General features: G+C 41.6%; 1 protein-coding gene across 1 annotated transcript in view; it reads left to right on the forward strand.

Moving 5' to 3' along the window:
- WDR62 (WD repeat domain 62) overlaps positions 1-12,507 on the forward strand; it is a 699,214-nt gene that overhangs the window by 282,574 nt on the left and 404,133 nt on the right. The window contains exon 14 of the mRNA XM_085625650.1: positions 3,982-4,052. Coding sequence (XP_085481776.1) covers positions 3,982-4,052 — 71 coding nt within the window. The remainder of the gene's footprint in view (positions 1-3,981; positions 4,053-12,507) is intronic.

Consider the following 12,507-nt stretch of genomic DNA (forward strand, 5'->3'; position numbering starts at 1 on the left):
GGCTTGTTTGTTATCTTGTAGGATCAAACCACATAAGATTAATGGACTATCCCCTTTTGAGTTGCTGGGGGAAGGAAGCCTGGTTCAAAAATAATGCCATGGTGTTCAAGAAAAAGGAAAGGAGATCCACAGTGAATTTTAGAAGAGAAAAAGAAGCTGTTAGTTATAAAATGAAGATGGCCATGTATATGAATAGACTGATTGCTATGAGTCATAGGAAGGAGTTGGTAGTCGGTGGTTGGGTGCGATCGAAATTGGCAATAGGTGTGGATAAGACTTGTTGAAATTTTCACGAATGCTGTGAGAGTGGAAGGAGGCTAAGTATGGAATATGACGAGGGTGTCACTTTACAGAGGGAATGTTGAAGGATATTTTAACGAATTTGAGACAGGACAGCAGGATTAAGGTGTTCCCTATTTTAATGCCAATTGTGGAGAATCTTGGGATGTACCTAATCAAGGGACTTAGAATGTAACTAATCACAATCACAGTGAAGGAAGGGATATCTGTAAGACACCCACAAGATAACTCACAACATTGTCCGGTTGTATCAGTGGTGGAGGAAGTGAAGTTGTAAGCCTAGGACAACAGCATATTAGCATGGTTACTGTAAAATGGAGCAATTTTATGCTACATTAGTTTTTTAGGTCTCGCCTGAGCCAGCGCATGCGCTGCTCTGGCGAGACATTTAGTGTGTGGGCTTTCAAAAGTCCGACCACAGCTTTGGGATGGCATACGCGCACAATGATGAACAGAGGCGCCATCTGGCTTTCCTCTCTCGTCATGGTGCGCACACATCGCTCGCGATCACTTTCACTTTTGCCGCGCTCACCACTCGCAGGCTCACCTCCTGCTCTCCCTCTCAGTTAACAGCCCCTCCCCCGCCACAGATAGTATTTCTTTTAGCTTCCCGAGGTGCGCGCTGTATTATTGTGGCCGCTCCTGTAGACTTGGCTGTCTCACTGCTTCCTTGCTATGCGGAGTCCGTTCTTATGTTGTGATGCTTGTTTTTCTTCAAAGTATTTTACTGTTGTTTCATGGAGCAGTTTACCGATGTTGAGTCCCAGCGTCCCTCAGCCTTCGCTAGTGTTTTTTTCAAAGACTTTCACACTTGAGCGAACAAGGACGCATTGGAAGTTTTGATGGGCAAGCCAACCTGCTGCCTTATTAACCCAGATCCTCCGCTGATGTGACGTTCTGCCATTTCCCTGGCCTCCTAGTTTGTATTGCAGTGCGGGCAGAATCCAAAGGTTCTCACTGAGTATTAGTATTCCGTGTTTGTCTGTTGTACACAAAATCGGCCTTGATGCAAGTATTTTTGACTCCAAAGCTGCATTACTTTTTTGAAAATGCTAGTTTGCTTGCGTAAACAGCAGTTACATTAGCCTGTTCTAGTATGCGGAGCATACCTTCATTTTGAATGCCAGTTTTTCCGTTAACAATTTAATTTTAGTGGATAGCTTGAGTTGGCCTTTTGCCTACAGGACTGATTTTGATTCCTGAATTTAATGCATTGTTTTTCTCTGTTTGTGGCCAGATTAAGTGCAGCTACAAATAACTTGTTTTGAGACTTAATAGCATACTATAAAATTATATAACGTAAGAATGATAGGAGCAGTTTGACGAAAAATAATACAGTAGGTAGAAATGTGTGTTTTTCTATGCATTTACAGTTTAATGTCTGGTAATTTTTTCCTCTTGTGAAAATGTTAGTTGGTAACACAACATAGGAGGTAGTACGGATCTTTTTACATGTTCGTTCTCTCTCTCTCCTCGCTTTCTCTCTTTCCATTTCTCTGTCTCTCACGCTCTCTCTCTCTCTCGCCCTTTCTCTCTCTCGCTCTCTTTCTCTCTCTCTCCTGCTCGCTCTCTTTCTCACTCTTTCTCTTTCTCTCTCTCTCTCTCCCCCCCTCGTGCCCCCAGCACGATCCTTGACAACAGCTGAGAGCTCAGTACCGGGGCTTTCGGTGTCTCGGCAGATATAAACTCAAGACATTAGAGTATCGGGCCCACTGATGTAAATATAGTCATCATGGTCTGATGCAGGATAGCCATAGAGAACTAGCACACCTGGCTCACTTTCTACATGTTACTCTACAGTGTAACAGTCTCCTTTCAGTGATCATGGCTTTTGTACAGACGCTCTTGCCGTAGCACCATAGAGTTTCATGACACTGAAGAGGCACCAAGAAAATGTTGAGGTTGGCATCATTTAGTTATCAGGAAAAGATGCAACCTCAGTAAGGTGAGTTACAGTAGTAAGAAGTTTTAGGTTTGTAATTGCATCTTCAACAGTGGGAAAAGTAAACATCAAAATGGAGATTTAATCAAAGTGCAGTAGCTCGATTTTGCTTGTTGTAATAGAAACCTGGTTTTCAAATGACCTCAAACTGATGTGCGTTTTATTGAATAATATTTGAGACCCAGAACGTTTTACAAAACGTCAGCAAAAGTGTAGCGGAAAGCCTTTAGCAACCATCTGCTGGACACACCTTGTATGTGAAGCGATAATCCATAGCTGTATAATCCTCAGGACCACGTCGCCTCGCACACAAAACGTGTTGTTGATCCAGCACAAACCTGGTCCTGAAGTCTGATTTGCTGATCGCTTAAAAGCCCAGTTGACATACATGATGATGATGATCAATACAAATCCAATAATACTCATAGATATGAGTATCTGTTCTAATCAGCCTGACCATCCTGCTATCTAGACGTTTCTTTCCAATTGAAGAGAGGTACATCCATCTTTGTTCAAAAATGTCCAATTAAACCACTCTTGGCAAACTGTTTGTTTCATTCTAGATTTAAACAAGCATTGGCATAGCCAATAGGTCTAGCCTTTGGGACCTTATAAGTGTTTAACCATGCAACAGTTAATGTTGTTGCACCAAGGATATTGTGCTGCATAACTAAATACTTATAAGGTCCCAAAAGCGAGACCTATTGGCTATGCCAATGTTTGTTTTTGTTTGTGGGTATGTTTTCTTTAAAGGATTTAGCATGAGGGTTGTTCCTCGATTGAGTTTTTCTTTTAGGAAGGTACGCCGCTTTCAAAATAGAAGTCAAAGCGTTTCTCATGGCTAAATTTACATGAGCTCTCTCTCCTCAGACCTGAGTTCTCCTGTTTCCCGTTATAATTAGACAGCACCAATCTGTAATCCTCCTACTTTATGTGCACCATCTATGCTTCTTTGTTATTATTGTTTACCTGCATATTTTGTATTGTTCTACTTACTTCCAGCTGTTATGTAAAGCGCTCTGATATCCGCAAGGATCTTGTTCGCGCTCTATAAAACTTTCTAAATAAATGTGGTATTGTGCTGTTTTTGTGCCTGCGTGAAGCAGAGTAATACAAGTGAGGTTGTATAAATGTTACACTGTGCATGGAATGTGAGTGCAGGCATACACATGGAGGTATACAATGTGAGTAGTTCTGGTGTGATGGACGATGGGAAGACGGTTGGGGAAGGACGCTGCCAGATAGTTATGTACTTCTGTATTAGTGTTACTTGTACTTAGAAAGGATAATAAATATACCAGTTTGACATACTGTGTACACTGCATTGTTCAGCTCTTCCAGTAAAAAACCTACTGAACCCAGACATTTCTGAAACCCAGCCTCCCAGGGGAGTCCAGAGTGGAGTGACTTGCCTCGATCCCATAATGTTTTCGTACCCACAGTGCCTGGCGGACCTCATATGTTGTATAAAATCGCTAATTCCTCTCATTTTGCGACCTAAAGTTCTGGAAACTGCTGTGATCTACAAAGTTTCTGTTACCCAGTGCTCCCCCACTCTTCCCGATGAAAGAGCTACCCAACTTGTGTTGACATATTTTATTGCAGGGAAGCAACTATTTCCCTTTAAAATATTATTAATAAAACAATGACGAACTCTATTTTGTCAGTTCAGTATGGTTCGTTTTTTTATTCGATTATTTATGAAGTAATATTTATAAATGCTATATTTTAATTTTTAGGTAGAGATAGCCAAGTCCAGTTGATTAGCTGTGGGGCTGACAAAAGTATCTATTTCCGCAATTCTGAACAGGTAAGATGCGTCTTTTTTACAGTCAAATTTCAGTGTTGTTTCTTTTGTTCTCAGATAAAAAAAAAGTCTTATACATCCTTAAAACCACAGAAATGCCTAAATATATCTTTCAAAAGCTCAACTAAGGTAGTGATACCCGGACAAATTATTAAGGCGAACATAATTATTTACATTATGGTAGAATTCAAATCTTTAGTGCTGAAACCTTTGTTTATCACCTGATTTCCGTTCTTTGAGTAATCAGTTTATCTGGTTTGGGATGTTACATGCACCTTACCAGAACTTGAATACATCCTGTCAACAGCTTTATAAGTTTAGTGAGCCTCTGCTCATCGTCCACTAAAAACTGTCTGTCATTCCTCCTGGCTATTCTTCTTTTCTCAGCTGTGCAAATAGGATTTTGCAGGTTAAATCTTTCTGGATTCACGATGCTGTGCATTATTCCGCCATCTAGTGGTTGGGTCCGGAACTGTAGTCTTTTTTTCTCTTTTTTTTTTTTTCGCGGCCCAGGTGGGCGTCGACATACCACCATTTTGTGACCTTCGTGACGTCGACGCACTTCACCGGAAGCTCCCACCTTTGGTCGCCATCTTCAGATTCTTTTTTCCGCCGTTGGGTCTGGATCGTTGCCGAAGAGTTCCAGAGTTTTGGAAGAGGAATCAAGGAAAATCACAGAAAATGAACAAGCTACACCGGACTACAGGTCAGGTAACCGGAGCGGCGAGGAAGAAGGCTTACGACCAAAACCTCTACGTTCGACGGAGAATGCGCTCGCAGGGGCTCCCTGAGCGTGGGAATGGACAAGATACCATTCAAATTTTGCACCAATGGCCACCACAAGTACACCCAGAAGGATCAACACCCAGTCTGCAACCTCTGCCTGCCGCTCGCTCAGATCAAGAAAATGAAATCACACAATGTTGTACAAAATCTGTCAGAAACAACACCACTCTGACATAAACAATACAATGTAATTTGTAATATATGGGATAGATTAAATCCAATTTACATTTAAAGGATATAGCAAGTCACCCAGAAGTACCGTGACCATATAGAGGAACGAGGCCAAAGGGCCTTTATAAGGTCTTGAAACTCCAAAACATGCATAACTTTCGTAAAACTTTCTAAAGTGTCCAAAAGAATAAAGTTGTTGCCATAAATATCTCATTTCTGCTTATCACTGATCATGTAGAAAAACAAGACAACTTTTGTTTTTATTTTTAGGTCGCAGCCTACCAGACAGCGCAGCTGTCTTGTTTACTGAATACATCTTGGGGACTTTCAGAAAGTTTTCCTAGGAATGCAATCTGCGCGTTGCTTGCTATTGGCTTTATAAGTTTTCTTGCTTTCCATTTACTGGCTTTATTTGCTTTAGGCTGTCCCGGTTCAGTTAGTCTTTGCAGTTGCTGAAACCATGTTTTCAGTATACTTCCACTAACTAATTCTTGCGTAAACAGGCCTTTAAATCTTGTTCTTAACTTGTCACATTTGCTGGACATTCAAAGACTGAGGTCAAATGCCAAGCTGAGTCTTCCAGGGAGTTCGGTGTTTATGTTGCTCTTGCTGACTTCAAAGTGAGAGCTTTACTGAAGAGATGGAGAGAAAACAACAGAGTGCTCCCGAAACCATCGACATGGGAATAATATTAAGTGCGTCTAGGAACTTGGCTGTTACGACCGGGCTTGATGGCATCATCACCCCTGCCTCACTCTAAAGACTACCCCCTGACTATACTGTTACTTATACAGCAGTGAAATGTGGGCCGCCCAGGCACCCAAAACTTTGACCAAGTGGCCGCTAGCCGACAGAAACATCAAACTAGCCCCGAAGGTCCACGGAAATGCCATCAGTAGCGTATGCACGACATTTTAGTTAATTTGCATTACTGCTTGAAATAAAAGGGTTCAAATTTTCAGCAGGCCTCAATTTTTTTTATATCAAAGTACCACAAACACAGAAAAACGAAATGACATTGTTGCTGAGTACTTTGTATCAGAGTTTGAGCACGAGCCTTTCAGGAGGAAAGAATGATGTTCCCAGAGGCACCAGAATATCCTGTAAGCAGTGGTGTGCAGTCGTTTGCAAAACTAGGTTACACAGTAAAATGAAATGCTCATGGAGCCATTTAACATGTGGTGCAGGCAGATTGCATACTCAAATCATACTCCAGATTACCATTCCCCACAAAAAACACAAGCACTTATTGTCCAACCACAGAGTAGAGGACAACGGTAAATTAAACAAGCAAAAACTTACAGAAGAACTTACTGAATCATAGGTGCTTCATGACCAGGGGTCTAGAATGCTGTAGTGGCACATATCTGATTGGCCAAGAAATTTTCAGCCTTTAACAAGCATTGGCAGAGCGAATATGTCTCGCCTATGCGAGAGCTATTGGCTATGTCAGTGTTTGTTGAAATTGCAGCTTTATTTAAGCTCTGTGCCCTGCTTTTCCCCTCGGCCACTGGCCCTGGCAGCAGGCACTGTGACCTCAAAACTCAACTGTAACAAGTTATTACAACTGAGGGGCTACATGATTTATTTCACAAGTCGCCAATTATATGGGATTTGGAGATGGACTTTTATACAGGGTTTGCCTGCTGCCATATTTTATAATGCCACTCGGGAGCTATCAGATTATTTGCTTGCTCACAATTTAGTTGTTTTGAGCCAGTGTTGAAAACATTGTCATTGTATGTATACTATTTCCATATTTCAGTTTTTTCATAAATTGCAACAAGTTCCTTTCTTATTGGTGCACAAGTTTGTTTTAGCCCTAGTGACCAGAATAAACAAAATAGCAAACTCTCATACTGGCTCTATAACCGAAACATATCTTACAATTTAATAATTAGCTAATATAATACATTTGAGCCACTAGCTTTGGATCAAACAAAGGTTTAAACAATAATTTACATTTTTATTGTGAAAAGTCAATGTACAAAAACTGGAACCTAGCTGTTTTATTGAGGGCCTTCACTTGAGCGAGAGATGGTTAAAGATTATCTGTGTTTAAGAATTTCCAAATCTTCCTGCATGATGGTACACTATGCAGGATTTTTTAGCCTGTTCTGGATGTTAGTATCCTTTCCATTGTCCTTTAAATTGAGTGATTTGTCTGATACATGCTTTAGGGAAGTCTGACTTTAGACGTCATAACATACCATAATGTATCACAAAGCAAACAACTTGCATTGAATTCATCCAGGACTTACTGGTGAGGTCATGGATATCTAAATCCATGAATGTTTAATTAAATCTGATATGTAAACCAAATAAGATGCTCTTTCTAGCACACAATTAAAATATTAATGACCTGGCTGTGGGCTTCTGCATTGTGCATATAAGACTTAATTTGATTGCATTTGGAAATTGGTTTTCTTTCCAGCAGAAGGGACTGATCATGCTCTGGGTTGGCTCCATAATGTAAACTTCTCTGAGACATGTTTTGCTAAATATTTCTATTTGATCTTTGTTACACTGGAGGCATATGTTGTACTTTACTCTCTTGGTGCCAAAGAATGACAGAGTCCACACTTAGTACTAATCTGGAATAGATAAAAAATTGAGAAAGATTTTACTCCGTGGGGCTGCTGGACTCTGACTGAACCCAGAAATCCTGGCTACCAGGTGGAGTAGATGGGGACACGAACACCCTGCAAAGAGAGCCTTCACTACAGATAGGCGAGAGCTGTTTAAACTCTTGGGGCTGCTGGAATCTGAAGTGCCAAAAACCCTGCTGCCAGATGGGAGAGACTGGATGCCAATTCACTAACTGGAGTGCCTTCATTCCCTCTGTGCAGGACACTGTTTGTACTCAGAGGACTGCCAAACTCTGAAGCCCAGAAATACCTGCTTCCAGGTGGAGGAGGGCGGGGCACTGATGCTCTACACAGAGTGCCTTCACTTCAGCTGCACTGGACTTGCCTGGGCAAAGACCTTCCAAGAATGAACAAGTCTCCGCCCATCGGAGGCTGTGCAAGTGCCTTTGACTGTGTCTCTCATAGTAAGATATGACATTTGATGGAGGACATGGGAGTGAATGTGTCAATTTTAGAATTAAATCAGTTTTTATTAGCAGAGTGCATAGTGAAAGCAATACACAACATACTGCCTACATTCCCATTGGGCCGGCTGCAATAAGGGTTTCCAAAGAAGACGAAGAAAATAACCATTGTAAACGCTTATGCAAAATAGAAGATACACAGCAAGCCGCCTACAACCCATCATGGGCCGGCCGCGTCAACAGAGGAGCTAGGGGTGGCTGACCCCCACCCACCTTCATGCAATAAAGGAGAAGAACATTCTACATTTCGTAACATCCTCAGAGTGCATTCTTTGAAAAAAGGTCAGTTGCTAGGCCGGCCATACCACCAGTTCCAAACTGAAGAACAACAACAAAACCCAAGAACCAAACAAAAAAGGAAAAGAGAAATAACCCCCACCCTCCCCACCCTATCCCCCTCTGAACGAGCCAAGAATAAACAAGCATTTGCAATGCAATAGGTCTCGCACTTACGCAAGTTTGAGCTCTTGGCATTGTATATGAAAATGCCTCTTATTTATTTTTTGGTATTTAAAACATAAATAAAAGCATTGCCATTTACAATGCTAAAAGCTTAAACTCTCGCAAATGCGATACATATTGCTTTGCAAATGCTTGTTTTAGAAAGCTGCGGTGTAATTGGCTAAAAACGTAATGCTGCCTTTAGGCTATTCTATCAGTTCAGTCTGTTTTAAATGTATTCACACCTTGTGCTTCAAGAAAGAAAGATGTTCCAAGCAGTGTGGCGTGGTGTGAAATGTTGCAATTGTTTCTTAAATGTACTTCTGTTAGAGACTGAGGCAGCACACTTAAAAGTTGGGATATAAGGATGTAGGGTATAACAAAGCTGCATGTTCCTTTGTCATGACCCGTGGCTTAATGTGTGAGCAGTAACTGAGCCAGTGTACAACTGTTGACTGTTATCAGTTCCTCCCTGCCCCAAGAAGTCTGGCGTGGTGTAAAAAGTACCAATTGTTTAGACTGTGGCAGCATAATAAAAGACATGTGGCCTGGCACTTAAGATTGCTATCTCCTTGAGAAGTTGCTGTTCTGTCCCATAGGAGCAGTGAAAAGAGAATTCCATTTAGGTAGAAGGAAAACGGAAGGTTTATAAGGAGGTGCATTTTCGTATGGTACCGTATGAAAAAAATGTGTAGATTTCTGTTATCAGAATTAAGCGTTTATAATTTGGAATAAATGAAAGCATTTTTTGTAGATGTTTTCCTATATGTTAGACGAGGCAGCGTAGCCATGTGTTAGGTGTGGCCAGAGTCACACTGATTTATGGTGGGGCTCCCATTCACCAAACTTTAAAGTGTTTAATCCACTATAGAAATATTGTACAAAGAAAATTGTATATTTCTTAGTATATTTGTGTAACGTTTATGTTGTACAGTGGTATGCAGGTTTCTAACAACGCGTCTTTATTAAAACTCCTTTTTTTGTAATTTCAATTTTGACAGTTGTTCCCTCTTACTTCTATGTATCACACATATCCGTTTCTTCTGGCACCCTGCGTGTGGGAGCAGTGAAATATTAAGCGCTGTAAGCCAAAGCAGAATTTTAAATGTGACCTTATTAACCTCGCAGGCTCCTTAAGTATATGCAGCACGGACTCCGCTGAGGGGAAACAGCAATCAAGGAGGATGGTTCTGTCTGGCTTCTGCCCTAGTGGCGCCTCTGGTCTGTTTCCTGCTGACACTTGTTAATTTAGCATTTCTAATGTAATTGCAAAGAAGCCCGCTGTCTGCATGCTTGAACCACAGTTACTATTTCCCATATCTCTAGTGTCAAGTAGGCAATATTTACTTAATTTTAATGTACTTGCTTTCGGCCTTGATTCCTTTATATGTGTAACTGTAGTATACTTCGATCACACTACAAAAGGATGCAACAAGGATACTGTAAAGAAAGTTTATATTTGCCTGTGGAACATTCCTGTGGTATGGTGAGCCAGTGAGAGTGAGTCAATGAGTGAGTGAGAGTGAGTCAGTGAGAGTGAGTCAATGAGTGAGAGAGTGAGTCAGTGAGAGTGAGTCAATTAGTGAGTGAGTCAATCAGTAAGAGTGAGTCAATTAGTGAGAGTGAGTCAGTGAGAGTGAGTCAATTAGTGAGAGAGTGACTCAGTGAGAGTGAGTTAATTAGTGAGCAAGTGAGCCAGTGAGAGTGAGTCAATTAGTGAGAGAGAGTGACTCAGTGAGAGTGAATCAATTAGTGAGTCATTGAGAGTGAGTCAATTAGTAAGTGAGTCTGTGAGAGTGAGTCAATTAGTGAGAGTGAGTCAGTGAGAGTGAGTCATAAGAGAGAGGTGACTCAGTGACAGTGAGTCAATTAGTGAGTCAATTAGTGAGTCATTGACAGTGAGTCAATTAGTGAGTGAGTCACTGAGACTAAGTCAATTAGTGAGAGTGAGTCAGTGAGAGTGAGTCATAAGAGAGAGTGACTCAGTGACAGTGAGTCAATTAGTGAGTCATTGAGAGTGAGTCAATTAGTGAGTGAGTCAGTGAGACTGAGTCAATTAGTGAGAGTGAGCCAGTGAGAGTGAGTCAATTAGTGAGTCAGTGAGAGTGAGTCAGTGAGAGAGAGAGTGAGTCAGTGAGAGTGAGTCCATTAGTGAGTGAGTCAATTAGTGAGAGTGAGTCAGTGAGAGTGAGTCAATTAGTGAGAGTGTGTCAGTGAGAGTGAGTCAATTAGTGAGTCATTGAGAGTGAGTCAATTAGTGAGTGTGTCAGTGAGAGTGAGTCAATTAGTGAGAGTGTGTCAGTGAGAGTGAGTCAATTAGTGAGTCCGTGAGAGTAAGTCAGTGAGAGTGAGCCAGTGAGAGTGAGTCAATTAGTGAGAGAGTGAGTCAATTAGTGAGAGTGAGTCAATTAGTGAGAGAGTGACTCAGTGAGTGAGTCAATTAGTGAGTCCGTGAGAGTAAGTCAGTGAGAGTGAGCCAGTGAGAGTGAGTCAATTAGTGAGAGAGTGAGTGAGTCAGTGAGAGTGAGTCAATTAGTGAGTCATTGAGAGTGAGTCAATTAGTGATTGAGTCAGTGAGAGCGAGTTAATTAGTGAGATTGAGTCAGTGAGAGTGAGTTATGAGAGAGTCAGTGAGAGTGAGTCAATTAGTGAGAGAGTGACTCAGTGAGAGTGAGTCAATTTGTGAGCAAGTGAGCCAGTGAGAGTGAGTCAATTAGTGAGAGAGAGAGAGTGAGTCAGTGAGAGTGAGTCAATTAGTGAGTCTGTGAGAGTGAGTCAATTAGTGAGAGTGAGTCAGTGAGAGTGAGTCATGAGAGAGTCAGTGAGAGTGAGTCAATTAGTGAGTCATTGAGAGTGAGTCAATTAGTGAGTGAGTCAGTGAGAGTGAGTCAGTGAGAGTGAGAGTGAGTCAGTGAGAGTGAGCCAGTGAGAGTGAGCCAGTGAGAGTGAGCCAGTGAGAGTGAGCCAGTGAGAGTGATTCAATGAGTGAGTGAGTGAGAGTGAGTCTGTGAGAGTGAGTCTGTGAGAGTGTGGCAATTAGTGAGAGAGTGAGTCAATTAGTGAGAGAGTGACTCAGTGAGTGAGTCAATTAGTGAGTGAGTCAGTGAGAGTGAGTCAATTAGTGATAGTGAGTCAGTGAGAGTGAGTCATGAGAGAGAGAGTGAGTCAGTGTGAGTGAGTCAACCTATGGCATAAGTGGTCTTTTTTTGAAGTCACTGCTTATGGCACGGAGCAAGGGAAAAGAGTAACTAAAGTAACCATTAATCGCCACTTAATGTGAATAGATTATATAAATTAATTTTTAATCACAATATATGCAGTATACATTACACTGCATGTCTTCCAGTCGGAGCTGCTTATGTCAAAGTGCAGGTTACAGAGCAGAGCCAGGACTGTGTACTCACTTTACTAGAACACTGGAAAATTAAAATAAAAAAAAACGTGCAGTGTTAGCATTGACATCACCAACTTTCTTTAGGATCCATCAATCCAGGGCATTTTTTTCCCCCTTTAATCAACGGAATGGTGAGTGGGGAGCAGCAGAAGGGGGTGGGGAGAACAACAAAGGACTGTGAAGGCAGAGGGTTTATACAAGTGGGTGTGTGCAGTAAATAAGAAAAGCACACTGCCTCATGTGCTCATGGAAATTTGGAAGAACAGCATAGTAAAGATTTTTTTTTTTTAAACTAACCGCAACGTGGGTGGTTAAATAAAGAAATCTATTGATCACAAGAGTATGGAATCCGAAGCTTCTGAGCGGAATTTACGGGCTTCTGCCTTGTTGGTGGTCAACCGTTTCTACATAGAGTGCCACGGGGCCAGCACATATTGCTTTGTGACCATAGACATTTGGGGTGCCTGCCATGCGTGTGGCGATTCTTTAATGCCCGCTTAGTGCTGGTGATTGAAGGATGCAAGTGTACCTGGCCGAGGAACGGCTTAGGAACT

The sequence above is a fragment of the Triturus cristatus genome, chromosome 9 (genome assembly GCF_964204655.1).
Source record: "Triturus cristatus chromosome 9, aTriCri1.1, whole genome shotgun sequence".
NCBI classification, from domain to species: domain Eukaryota; kingdom Metazoa; phylum Chordata; class Amphibia; order Caudata; family Salamandridae; genus Triturus; species Triturus cristatus.